This window comes from Pleurodeles waltl, chromosome 3_1 (genome assembly GCF_031143425.1).
Source record: "Pleurodeles waltl isolate 20211129_DDA chromosome 3_1, aPleWal1.hap1.20221129, whole genome shotgun sequence".
Classification (NCBI taxonomy): Eukaryota; Metazoa; Chordata; class Amphibia; order Caudata; family Salamandridae; genus Pleurodeles; species Pleurodeles waltl.
In genome coordinates this window covers 1,718,773,328-1,718,786,077 of record NC_090440.1, presented here as the reverse complement: position 1 = coordinate 1,718,786,077, position 12,750 = coordinate 1,718,773,328, and the positions used below count along the sequence as shown (strand labels likewise).

Here is a 12,750-nt window from a genome sequence, read left to right as displayed (position 1 = left end):
AGCAACACACAACATCTACGCCATATGCAAGTGGCACACATACAGTCCCAACCACATCACCACTCCTTCCACCTCACCCAACCAATCGCATCGCAGCACACATACATGTACTGAATCACACGCAAAACTCAAAGCATGACAAGTACAGGTCCACTTGCACAGTGCACACAAGGACACAGTTGGCAAGTGTGAATGTACCATCATTGTGGTGCTAGCATTTATTTGCCAATGAATACTGGCACCATAATGACAGTTGTGAATGTGTTCGATATGTGTTGAGTATCAGTGTGTCCCAGTCAGTGTCTGACCCATCTGTTTCCCAGATATATGCTTGTTACAGTAATTAAAAAGATTACTGTGACATATATAGGTCTGCAGTGGTCTGGAGACCATGTGCAATGACCCCCCCCCCCCATGTACACAGCTAATGCAGGTATGCCTACCTTCATGTTCAGCGACGGGGGTTGTGTTTTCTCTGTGGTCCTGTGGCAGCAGCGACAGAGGGCCCCAGGTAGTCATGCCCAGCTGGAAATTGAAGTTAAATCTAGAGAAAAGGGGAGTTTTCACCTTTTTCCTCCCGCAATCCACCAAGTCAGAAGTGGAGGTCAGACCTCCACTTTTTGCTTGGCGGTAAGACACATCCAAATCTGCTCAGCGAGAAGTGTGGCTGGAGTCCCGCCATCAGCTACTCTTTCCTATGGTGCTGTCGCTCCAGATGGGAATCCTCAGCGGAGTTGGCGGGACTCTGGCGGGTTATCAGCCATGGGACCACCAACATCTAAATCCACCGGGTGGACCATCATGGCGGCAGGTGGGTTTTCAGGCAGGACCATCACTGCAAACATTAAAATCAGGACCTAAATCCGAAGGTAAAAATCTTGACCAGGCAAAAGTGTGCAAAATACCCATCCGACATGAGGACTTTGGCAGCTGCAAAATCAGAAATTCTCTTCTGAGCTTTTCCCGCCAAAACTAATGGCTTCAGCAGGTCTTCATACAAAAGCTATCCAGCTTCAAGAGAATGTCTGCAATCCCGCCATGCTTGAGGATTTCGGCTTCCTTGTCAGAGATCAAGTAAGAAGACAAAATCTTTGACCAGGACAAACCTGCTAGGTGTATCCGATGCACGCTCCATGGTGGTCTCCCTTAAATCATGCCTAGATGCCCATCACTGTGAACAGTGACTCAGTGACTACTAATTGGGATTTTACTTTTTCTTGATGCTTTTTGCTTTAAATCTCTAAAAATGTCTATCACTGGTTTTTCGTATAGGATTTTTGTTGTACATTTTTCTCTTTACACCATAGACTGTTATATTAATTAAGTTATTAGAACAAAAATAAAAAAAACTTACCATAACAAACAGGTACCTGTTGGGCAGTCCCCAAACTGCTGGAAAGATGTCTGTCTCATTAGTGACTCTTTGCAGCATCTCCCGAGCTTTCTTCATGTTTTGAGAGTCACTGATAGTGCTCAGTTTTGTAACTGATAGTAAAGCCTCTGCTTCCTTCTGGAAACCTGGAAACCAAGGGAGTATGTTCATCCAATGCTGTAATATGAAAACCAGAATTACAATACCCTGTTATGTACAGAGTAACATTAAATGGGAAAGGGTCTGTAGAGGGAACTGATTTAGGTTCAAGATGAAACCGTGTGGTAGGAATAAGGGGCCCCTCAAGTCCAAGATGGTGTTATTTTCTAGGTGAATGTTGCCCTAGCTTTGATCTTAAGGAGGACATTACGTTCATCAAAATAGAAAGTGGATATTTAACACAGGCCAATGTTTTGTTGGGAGCCCTTCTGCTGCACATTAAGGCCATCAGCCATACCACCTTGAATTTAAAAAAAAAATATATATACAAAAAAATTGATGTTGCTTAATGGCAAGTCCAGTGGTATACATCCTACACTACATAGTTCCACACAGTGCATAAAAACAACCATTCCAAAAAAGTGTATGATTTGACTATATTTGTTAAGACACCACTACTTGGGAGAAGTGCCTCAGTAACCCCGTTGCCTGTAGAAAGACAACACATCAAGTGATCATTAGAGTATTTGTCCTCTACAGATGAGAGGCAGTCTCCCTAGGTAGAGGTACAGCTGTTTCCTGTAGACTAAAACACATCATCCTCAAATGTACCATGATTCATCTCTCATTAGTAGGAAACTACTGCAAAAAAAATTATAAACGGGGACACGTACTGCTCCATCACTAAAAAGAACACAGTACTAGTAAGGTGACTTCGACCACTCCAAGTCTTCCTAACTGAATGCCATCATAGCCATCAAAGGTTACAACTACTATATTTCATGCTACTATGAGAAGCACAGATCCTAAATAGATGGACCCACGGATTTATGCACACAGCACAATTCATCGCAAAGTGAGACAAATAACCTAGCCGCCATTTGGAGAAAAACACTGTATACAGAAAATGTGGGCCATATTGACTCCAAAAGGAGCAATGACCACACAAATGGCCACACCAACAAGTAGAATGATCATGCTTCACATCACAAATAGGAGAACACTGCCTCAGAAAGCCTTGCAAAGCAATCACTGGTTATAACGTCCACCACTTGGTCTCAGACTGATTCACTATCCTGGATCTGAGCTGGTTTAGTAACTTTTACACTAGCAAGGCTGAGGGGAATGACTGTGTACAATTAAGCACAGCAAATTACATTACAGGGTCCCTTTTAAGGTGATTTTAAAGGTGGGGTTTTCCTCTTCTTTTTCTTTCACAAGAAGTTATTTTGCAAGTTGATGGCTAAACTCAGTACAATAACCGCAATCAACTGCAAGCTGAAGGAGCCACTGAAGTCCTACTACTATCACTTTCAATGCCCTTCATGTTGTACATGTCTCACTGGCTTTGCCATAAGAATCACAATTTGTTCAAGCAATGAACCAGAATGGTGAGAGACAAAATTATAATATTTTCCAAATGTAAGACCTGCATAGTGTACAGAATGAATTGCAGACAAATGATTCTAGGTCTAAGCACAAATTGCCCTATCCCTTTTTACTGCAATAATGATTATTCAAATCCTAATTTGAATATTCAGCAAAATGTAGTACTGCATTTTATCAGATTGATTGTGGCAAATTATGGTATACATGGTAGAATTATGGTATAGGATGCTACACTAGGATGTGAAATGTAATGCAGTAATTTTGATAAACGACTACTACAGTAATAAAACTTACTGGTAACTGTACTTTTGGCAACATATGGTAAACATCTGCTCCCATAACACTACATCTAGGGCTGGCTGCTGCAGGAGCAAATTTGTTAACCTGCTCAGGGAGAGGTATGCGCTATGAAGGACAAAGACATTTATCAATTTTAATTGAGCGTTTGACACATTTGGGGTCTACTCCAGTATCCTCCTCGAAATTCTCTCAAGAATAGGGTTCCCTAAGTCCTACTCCCACTGCTCACGAAACCTGTTAGGGGCTTCATCATATCAGCCCAATAGGCCCCGTAGAAGCAGGAGACAACCTTAAACTCTCCAGTGATCATACAGATAAGTTGACAGCTCTGGTTTTGCAAGTCCCACCTTCCAGTGTTTCCTCAGGGCCGACACCAATGCTCTAAGTAACAGAAAGTATCCCCGTGGGATCTCAAACTTCTCCTGCAATTCCACAGATGGGATCAATTACTCAGCCTGGAACAAGTCCACCACCCTAGTGATGCCCGCCACCATCCACTCTGTAAGCACTCGCCCACTCCCCTTTTCGTGTAGTACTTCTAGGATTGTTCTGGGGAACAATGGCACTTGAAGTGAGCTTCTTGCATACACCTCACCCAGTACTGCTTTAGCACCTCAAATTCTTCTGACCACCCTCTTGCAGGGTGCCGAAGGGCCAGAAGCAGAAAGTACAATGGGGGATGCTTGGGGACAAATGGCCCCACCTCCAGTGCCTGGTCCTATCTGACCTGCTGCCTCTGTGTTACTAAATAGTAGGTCTGTAGGTCCAGAGCTGTGCAGTGCTGGGGCGCCACCCCAGGGGCATAACACTGCTCTTCTCCACTCTCCTCAGTCCGTTGGGGCATTACCCACTCACATATACAGTCTCAGCAGCTGCCTTCCGCAGCGGGGACTGCCTCCTCACTGCAGCTGTCAGCCAGGTCCCAACCCAGCAGCCTCTTTGCAGAGCAAGATGGCAGCCATGTATCGTCCAGTGCTCTGGCAGCAACTAGTGGGTGGCACTCGCACTCACTGGCTTCTCCCAGCAATTCATCTCCAGCAGCACTCGGGGATCTTCTGGATTCTGGTCATTCTCCCAGTCAGGGCACCACACTCTCCCAGCAGCTTCCATTCTGCCAATGCGGCCGCGGGCTTCTAGGCTTTGCCCCCGTGTGTGTTTCATTAGTCCAGGTTCACAATAGCATCGCCACTATGCACTTGGGGACAAGCAGGGTCCTTTCCAATAACCTGGGAGCTCCTTCAGGCCGGGATCAAAGCAGGAGGATGCTGAATGGAGTCGGCCAGCAGCAATGAAGTCCCTGCCTTACTCCATCTGTGTTTGGCTATTTCCTGATGTTAATATTAATATGTGCTTCTGTGAATTCCTATCTCTCAAGAAAGATTTGATTCACCAACAAGTTAAGCATTTTGAATTTGTCCTAACATCAAGTTAGGGGATGTCTGATGGTTGGGCAGTTTGAATGTCTGGCAATACAGATGAGACATGGGGCCACTAATGGCAAACTCAGTTATATGATAAAAGTGTGGTCAGGTCTCATTGGACGGATACCTCATTTGGAACAATTTGCAATATGTGGTTGAAAGACTGAAGCTGAACAAAATTCTGTATGTTGAATTCACAACGTAGCAGATACTTCATTAAATAAAAACTGATGATAATAGAACTTTTTGCAACACAGGGTACAAAAGTATCATGTAGTCTACTTTATCCAACATACATGGAGACTGGAATGGCAAAGAACATGCAGATAGATTTGGATTGCAACACTTGCGTAAATGTTTCGAGTTTTACATTTGAGCATGTCCTAACTTACATACCACTGGAAAATGTGTTGCTGGTTAATCTACTAAAATGAACTGCAGGCTTTGTGACCACAGGGTGGATACTTAATGTTATGCACACACTCTATTAATCTGTAAGGCAGTACCACACGTAAAATACCTTTTGCAACTTTTAATGTTTATAAAAAATGATCTAGTAACTAGGAGGTGATTATGGGATTTATTGATATGAAAGAAAAGACTGCACCTCTGATGCTTACTACACTATACACTACATGAAACTACACTTAAGACATTTAAATGCAATCCCCATGCTAACCTATGGAAGAGCTAGGCCTTGAAATAGTGAAATACTGCCAATTTCGTTTTTCGCTATCAGGACATGTTAAACACACCAGTACATGTCCTGCCTATTAAATACAATGTGGCCTACCTTAGGGGTGAATAACATGCAGTAAAAGTTTAGGTTTGGACCTGGCAAGTGAGTATGCTTGACAAGTGAAATTAGCAGTGAAAAACTGCACACACAGACACTGCAGTGGTAGGTCTGAGACATGTTTGCAGGGCTACTGATGTGGGTGGCACAATCAGTGCTGCAGGCCCAGTACTACCATTTGATTTACAGGCCCTGAAATTTACTAGGGACTTACTAGTAATCAAATATGCCAATCAGGGATAATCCAATCACCAATCCAATTTAGACAGACAGTATAGGCATTTTAGCACTGGTTAGCATGGTAAAGGGCCCAGAGTCCTAAAGTCAACAAACACTGGTCAGAAAAAAATAGAAGGAGGCCAAATGTTTGGGGATGATCCTGCAAAAGGGCCCGGTTCAACAAAATGCAAAATAAATAAATAAGAGTAATGCTCAACAACTAAGGAGATGGAGGAGATAACCTAAATAAAGCATACAACACAACTGCAAAACACTGGCCCCAAAGTGTGTCTGTGATGGCAGTAGCAGCTATCACGGAATGTCATTGAAAAACTGCTTTGCTATAGGCAAAGAGTGTAGGAAGTGAGTAAAGAGGGGCCACTTTGTCCACATGTGTAAGGATGTTCAGAAATTCAAATTTGAACCACAGGATAGCTTTGCTAAGAAGCTATACAGAGGTTTACACATTGGAGACCAAGGGAAAAAACACATCAGAGAACAGCATTTTAAATTTAGGGTGTGTAAAATAACTTTGTTGGTGGACTTAGGTACCACGTACAGTATCATTCTAGAAAACATGTTCATAGAAAGAGGGCAAAAATAAAAATTGGAGACTACGGCTATAGAACCCAAAGGTTACCAAGGAAAGAGTATTCATCTAACAGGCATCATGTAAATATATCAGGAAAGGAGTATCAAGAGCAAGACCTATGTGGCAAGATGTGGGCCTCCTATAGTCGGCTGGGCCATCAGTATTTTACATATAACAAAACCCAAGGCATCCAATCAGGTTATGGTGGTAGAGGGCACAAAGGTGGATGAAAAACTGAGCAATGTCAAAGTGTTGTTTGAGGATAGACTTGGAATTTTAAAATATTATGTTCATAAAATAGTGTTGAAAGACGGTGCTGAGGCTACGATACACAGGGAGAGGTTTGTACCTGTTGTGAGAAAGGTGAAAAATATTATGAGAGAGAAGGTTTGGGAGAGTATGACTGCTGTTGATGCTTCTGCATGGCTGTTGCCTACTGTCATCACACAAAAGCAGAAGGGAAGTTGAGGTTTTGTGTGGATTTACGATGCCTCAGCCAAAACAGTGCTGAGTAGCATTTCCCTACCCAGCAAAAATGAGATGGTGTTAGTGCTGAAAGATGACAAGTACTTCTCAAAGTTAGATTTGAGACTACGTGCCAACAAATTCAATTACTTTGAGATTCTAAGGTCTTGATAGTATTTAATACCATGGATATTGTATTTCATTCCCCGTCTGCCTTTTGACATTACTTCTGCAGCAAGCGTGTTTTAATACAAGAAGGCTGAGGCCAAGATAATGTAACATTTTTCCAAGGTGATAGTTTGGTTTTCAGGAAAACTGTGGAAGATCACAACAAGGCACTAAACCAAGTCTTGGATAAGTTAGTCAAAGGCTGTAATGACCTTAGACAAAGAGAAAGAACCATTTCAGCAGAAGGAAAAAGGCAAACTTGGCAAGGGTGATTAGAGAGGCTTCCACACCAGCTGATAAAGATCAATTGGGCCTAATTGAGCATTGTATGAAACGGCCCAGGACTTTTTTGGGAGAACTGTAGATTTGCGCAGTAAACTGAGAAAAGGGTGTTTGAGCATGGGGCAGGTCCAGGAGAGAGTATTCAAGGGCATTAAGGAATCCATAATCAGCACTGACATCCTGACTCAATTTCACGTTAAGAAAGCATAACTGTGGTTACAGTATAGATGCCACTGCTGTAGGAACAAGTGGTGTCCTATCACAGTGCCCTTGTAGGAAGGTCAAAACTGTGGCATGTGCTTTCCCATTCTTATCCAGATTAGAGGAAACTACTCAGTCATTGAGCGGGAAGTCATGAGCATCTCCTTGGGAAATCAGATAAAGTGAGAGTTGTGTTAAGGACCAATAATAAGCCTCTTTGGAAAGGATTGAGTGCAGGAGGGGTTGTGAAAGGATCAGGTAGACTGGTTGGAAGCAATTTAACAATTATTCCGCTGAGTATATTCCTGAAAGGTAGACAAGAGTGGCATATTGCCTTTCACAATTGCTAGGTGACGTGATGTGTTACAGACTTAAGAGGGGGTGTGCATGATATTGCAGAGTTTAGATATGGGACCATCTTGCGATGTGAGTGATTGGCGGCAGAGGAGACCGACAAGGTCATAAAGGGATTTGAGTTTCTAAGAAAGAAAGGATGTAATAAAAAATGTGTAAAAGGGATACCATTTGTAAAGATATTAAATGAACTGTTGACATGCAGTGAGGGAGTAATAATAAAGGGGAAAAGATCTGTGCATAAAAGCTAGACTTATTGGTCTGATTCAAGAAAGCAATTCAGGACAAACTCTGACCAGAAATCATGCGAAGGAAAGTTTTTGGTGGCCTGTGATCAAGTGCCAAAAGCGGTCCTAAATTCACAAATCTGGGATAACATACTGAGGATCCCTTACCTTCTTCGTGTAAAATATGCTTAGACTTCACTCAACCACTCATTGGGCTGCCGGAGGCTCTAATTTTTGCTGCTGTTCTAGTAGACATGCACTCTAAATTGTTAGAAGTAGAATTTAGGACAGGGTCTGACTGGCCTATAAGGCAATCAGGCTGTTCCTGGCAGGCTAGTTTGACAAGTCAGTGTGTAGGCTATTCTTTGCCTGTCAGTGGGCCTGTTTTAGGACCTGTTTTGCCAGTTTTATACTGTTGATTTACCAGATATTAAAATAAACATTGCCTGTAGCAAGCTCATAAATCAAGCATTCTTCCATACCTTGCAAAATACTTATACAGCGTGTCTTTAGAAGTTCAAAACTTCCCCAATTTTAAAACGTGGGCCAATTGTTTTTGCTTTCTGGTACACTAATGAAGGCCACCTTTATTTTGGTGCCTGGCCTATTTTCTGTCCCATTCTGACCCTGGACTTGTCTATAAAAACACTATCAAGATGCTATGTGTAAGGAAATGCCTCCTTGGCATGGTTACCCCCTGACTTTTTGCCTTTGCTGATGCTAAGTTTTGATTTGAAAGTGTGCTGAGGCCTGCTAACCAGGCCCCAGCACCAGTGTTCATTCCCTAACCTGTACTTTTGTTTTCACAATTGGCACACCCTGGCATCCAGGTAAGTCCCTTGTAACTGGTACCCCTGGTACCAAGGGCCCTGATGCCACTGAAGGTCTCTAAGGGCTGCAGCATATCTTATGCCACCCTGGGGACCCCTCACTCAGCACAGACACACTGCTTGCCAGCTTGTGTGTGCTGGTGAGGACAAAACGAGTAAGTCGACATGGCACTCCCCTCAGGGTGCCATGCCAACCTCACACTGCCTATGCAGTATAGATAAGTCACCCCTCTAGCAGGCCTTACAGCCCTAAGGCAGGGTGCACTATACCATAGGTGAGGGCACCAGTGCATGAGCACTGTGCCCCTACAGTGTCTAAGCAAAACCTTAGAGTTTAGTGTAAGTGCAGGGTAGCCATAAGAGTATATGGTCTGGGAGTCTGTCAAACATGAACTCCACAGCACCATAATGGCTACACTGAAAACTGTATCAAACTTCTCAGCACAATAAATGCACACTGATGCCAGTGTACATTTTATTGTAACATACACCCTAGAGGGCACCTTAGAGGTGCCCCCTGAAACCTTAACCAACTACCCGTGTAGGCTGACTGGTTTTAGCAGCCTGCCACATTCGAGACATGTTGCTGGCCACATGGGGAGAGTGCCTTTGTCACTCTGTGGCTAGTAACAAAGACTGCACTGGGTGGCGATGCTTATCACCTCCCCCTTGCTGGAGCTGTAACACCTGGCGGTGAGCCTCAGAAGCTTACCCCTTTTGTTACAGCACCACAGGGCTTTCCAGCTAGGGGAGTTGCCCGCCCCCTCCGGCCACGGCCCCACTTTTGGCGGCAAGGCCAGAGGAGATAATGAGAAAAACAAGGAGTCACTGACCAGTCAGGACAGCCCCTAAGGCAACCTGAGCTGAAGTGACTCTGACTTTTAGGAATCCTCCATCTTGCAGATGGAGGATCCCCCCAATAGGGATAGGAATGTGACCCCCCCCCCTTGAGAGGAGGCACAAAGAGGGTGTAGCCACCCTCAGGGCTAGTAGCCATTGGCTACTGCCCTCCCTGACCTAAACACGCCCCTAAATTCTGTATTTAGGGGCTCCCCTGAACCTAGGAACTCAGATTCCTGCAACCTAAGAAGAAGAGGACTGCTGAGCTGAAAAACCCTGGAAGAAAGACAGACACCAACTGCTTTGGCCCCAGCTCTACCGGCCTGTCTCCCCACTTCGAAAAGACACTGCTCCAGCGACGCTTTCCCCAGGACCAGCGACCTCTGAATCCTCAGAGGACTGCCCTGCTCTAGAAGGACCAAGAAACTCCTGAGGACAGCGGCTCTGTTCACCCAAGACTGCAAATTTGTTTCAAAGAAGCAACTTCAAGCCAACTGCGTTTCCCGCCAGAAGCGTGAGACTTGCTACTTACTCTGCACCCAACGCCCCCGGCTCGACTTGTGGAGAAACAACACTTCAGGGAGGACTTCCCGGCGACTACGAGACTGTGAGTAGCCAGAGTTGCCCCCCCTGAAACCCCACAGCGACGCCTGCAGAGGGAATCCCGAGGCTCCCCCTGACCGCAACTGCCTGACTCCCAGATCCCGACGCCTGGAAAAGACTCTGCACCCGCAGCCCCCAGGACCTGAAAGATCGGAACTCCAGTGCAGGAGTGACCCCCAGGAGGCACTCTCCCTTGCCCAGGTGGTGGCTACCCAGAGGAGCCCCCCCCCCCTTGCCTGCATCGCTAAAGAGACCCCTTGGGCTTCCATTGATTTACATTGGAAACCCGACGTGTGTTTGCACACTGCACCCGGCCGCCCCCGTGCTGCTGAGGGTGTACTTTCTGTGCTAACTTGTGTCCCCCCCAGGGCCCTATAAAACCCCCCTGGTCTGCCCTCCGAAGACACGGGTACTTACCTGCTGGCAGACTGGAACCGGGGCACCCCCTTCTCCATTGAAGCCTATGCGTTTTGGGCACCACTTTGAACTCTGCACCTGACCGGCCCTGAGCTGCTGGTGTGGTAACTTTGGGGTTGCTCTGAACCCCCAACGGTGGGCTACCTTGGACTCAAACTTGAACCCCGTAGGTGGTTTACTTACCTACAAAAACTAACAAATACTTACCTCCCCCAGGAACTTAAAATAGCTATATGTGATTTATTTGAAAAGTATATATGCTATTGTGATTATTCAAAGTTCCTAAAGTACTTACCTGCAATACCTTTCATTTGAAGTATTACATGTAAAATTTGAACCTGTGGTTCTTAAAATAAACTAAGAAAAGATATTTTTCTATACAAAATCCTATTGGCCTGGAATTGTCTCTGAGTGTGTGTTCCTCATTTATTGCCTGTGTGTGTACTACAAATGCTTAACACTACTCCTTTGATAAGCCTACTGCTCGACCACACTACCACAAAATAGAGCATTAGTATTATCTCTTTTTGCCACCATCTTACCTCTAAGGGGAACCCTTGGACTCTGTGCATTCTATTCCTTACTTTGAAATAGTGCATACAGAGCCAACTTCCTACACTATGTAACTTTTTTTTTTTTTTTTTAGGAGATAAGGCCAACCCGTGTACATTGTTACTGATAATGGCATGCAGTGCACCTAACAAAAGCTGAGGGAATTTTTTCAAAGTGAAACACAGCAGAACATCTCCATAAAATACACTAGCTAATAAGGTGAAACATGCTACTGGATTGGTCAAAAGGTGAAATGGGGGCGAGGTGCAGACTTTATATAGAGATTTCAGCAATAGACATGTTGCACGCAATTCAGACTGCAACAAATACATCTACAGGGCCCACACCATTTCGTTTTTAAATGAGCCATAGAGAGGCCGGATAGAAACTCATGTCGGTGTAGTTGTGTAGTTGAGAAGTGAAAACAGTTGGGATGGTGCTAGGACAACTGGCAGACTGATGTGTTAGAAGAGGCTAATGTTGTGCAAGACCACAATTCATATGGCACTGCTGAGTAAGATAAAAAGGGGAAGTGTGGACAATAGCACCTTAGACCAGATGGAAGTGGCAGGAGCAAGATCAGAAGCAAATGTAATACCAGAAGGGACACAATGTCAAAAGAGGTGGGAGATGTTTTGAAGCAGGCAGAAAAGGCTGGCTATGGTGGAGGATAAATAGGAAAAACAGATAATCGGGAATTTATATTTCTCATCTTTAGTCATAGGATATGTGTGTCTTGTAGCAAAATGATCAGGCCTGTGAATGTCTTAATTATTGAAATAGTGAGCACATTAAGGAGAAATGCAAGCAGGTTACATTCAGGCCTATTAGCTTAACTCCCAAAAATAATGCCTTGTGCTCATCTTGATGTTTTCTCCTCAAGTAACCCACTTCCCAGTGCAGATCTTACCGACCCACTTCCCACTTTCTCACCCCATGCCTTCTCCCCCCCTTGTCTGCCTGCATGAAAAGGCAGATGGTAACCTCCATTCTTCCAGTATTATGAGCATCCCTGTGGGAAAGGTAGAGTTCTGCTACTGCCTGAAGCCCGGGTAAGCTTAAAACAGAAGTACAATTGTATGTCCTCATGTTCCCAGTCTGATTTATTGTCTATGAACTTTCACCCCTTCAAAAGAAAGAAAATAAACCAATGGGGCGAGGAGGAGAAATAACATCTAGAGACTATCTGAGCTTTTGTAATAAATCCTCATCAGGTTATTGAAAGACTCAGACTGTTCCCTTCCAGCATGCTTTCATGTTTGAGACTGAAATAACAGACAGTGGTACCTGTGCCTGCTTGAACCAAGATATCAGCCCTCATTTTCTTTAACCTCCTTGTGGTACTGAATGCTAAATCTGAAAAGGAATAGCCTGGTGTGATCATGACAGGTCCCATCTCCCTGAACTTCCCATGCTGCTCTGGAACCCGTAAGATCCAAATATTCAAGTACTCTGATCTGTTCTCGACAGCTTTTTATTTTCATTATAGTACCCTGAGTTTGTTCCATTGGTGTGCTTGCTCTGTTTGGACGGTATTTTCAAATCTGGTAATTCACTCCTCAG

The 12,750-nt window shown here is 44.4% G+C and overlaps 1 protein-coding gene across 2 annotated transcripts in view; it reads right to left on the bottom strand.

Annotated features, from left to right (window-relative positions):
• Positions 1–12,750, bottom strand: part of MREG (melanoregulin) — a 163,076-nt gene that overhangs the window by 10,268 nt on the left and 140,058 nt on the right. For both annotated transcript variants that reach the window (XM_069225624.1, XM_069225625.1), the window contains exon 5: positions 1,355–1,518. In XM_069225624.1, the coding sequence (XP_069081725.1) occupies positions 1,355–1,518 (164 nt within the window). The remainder of the gene's footprint in view (positions 1–1,354; positions 1,519–12,750) is intronic.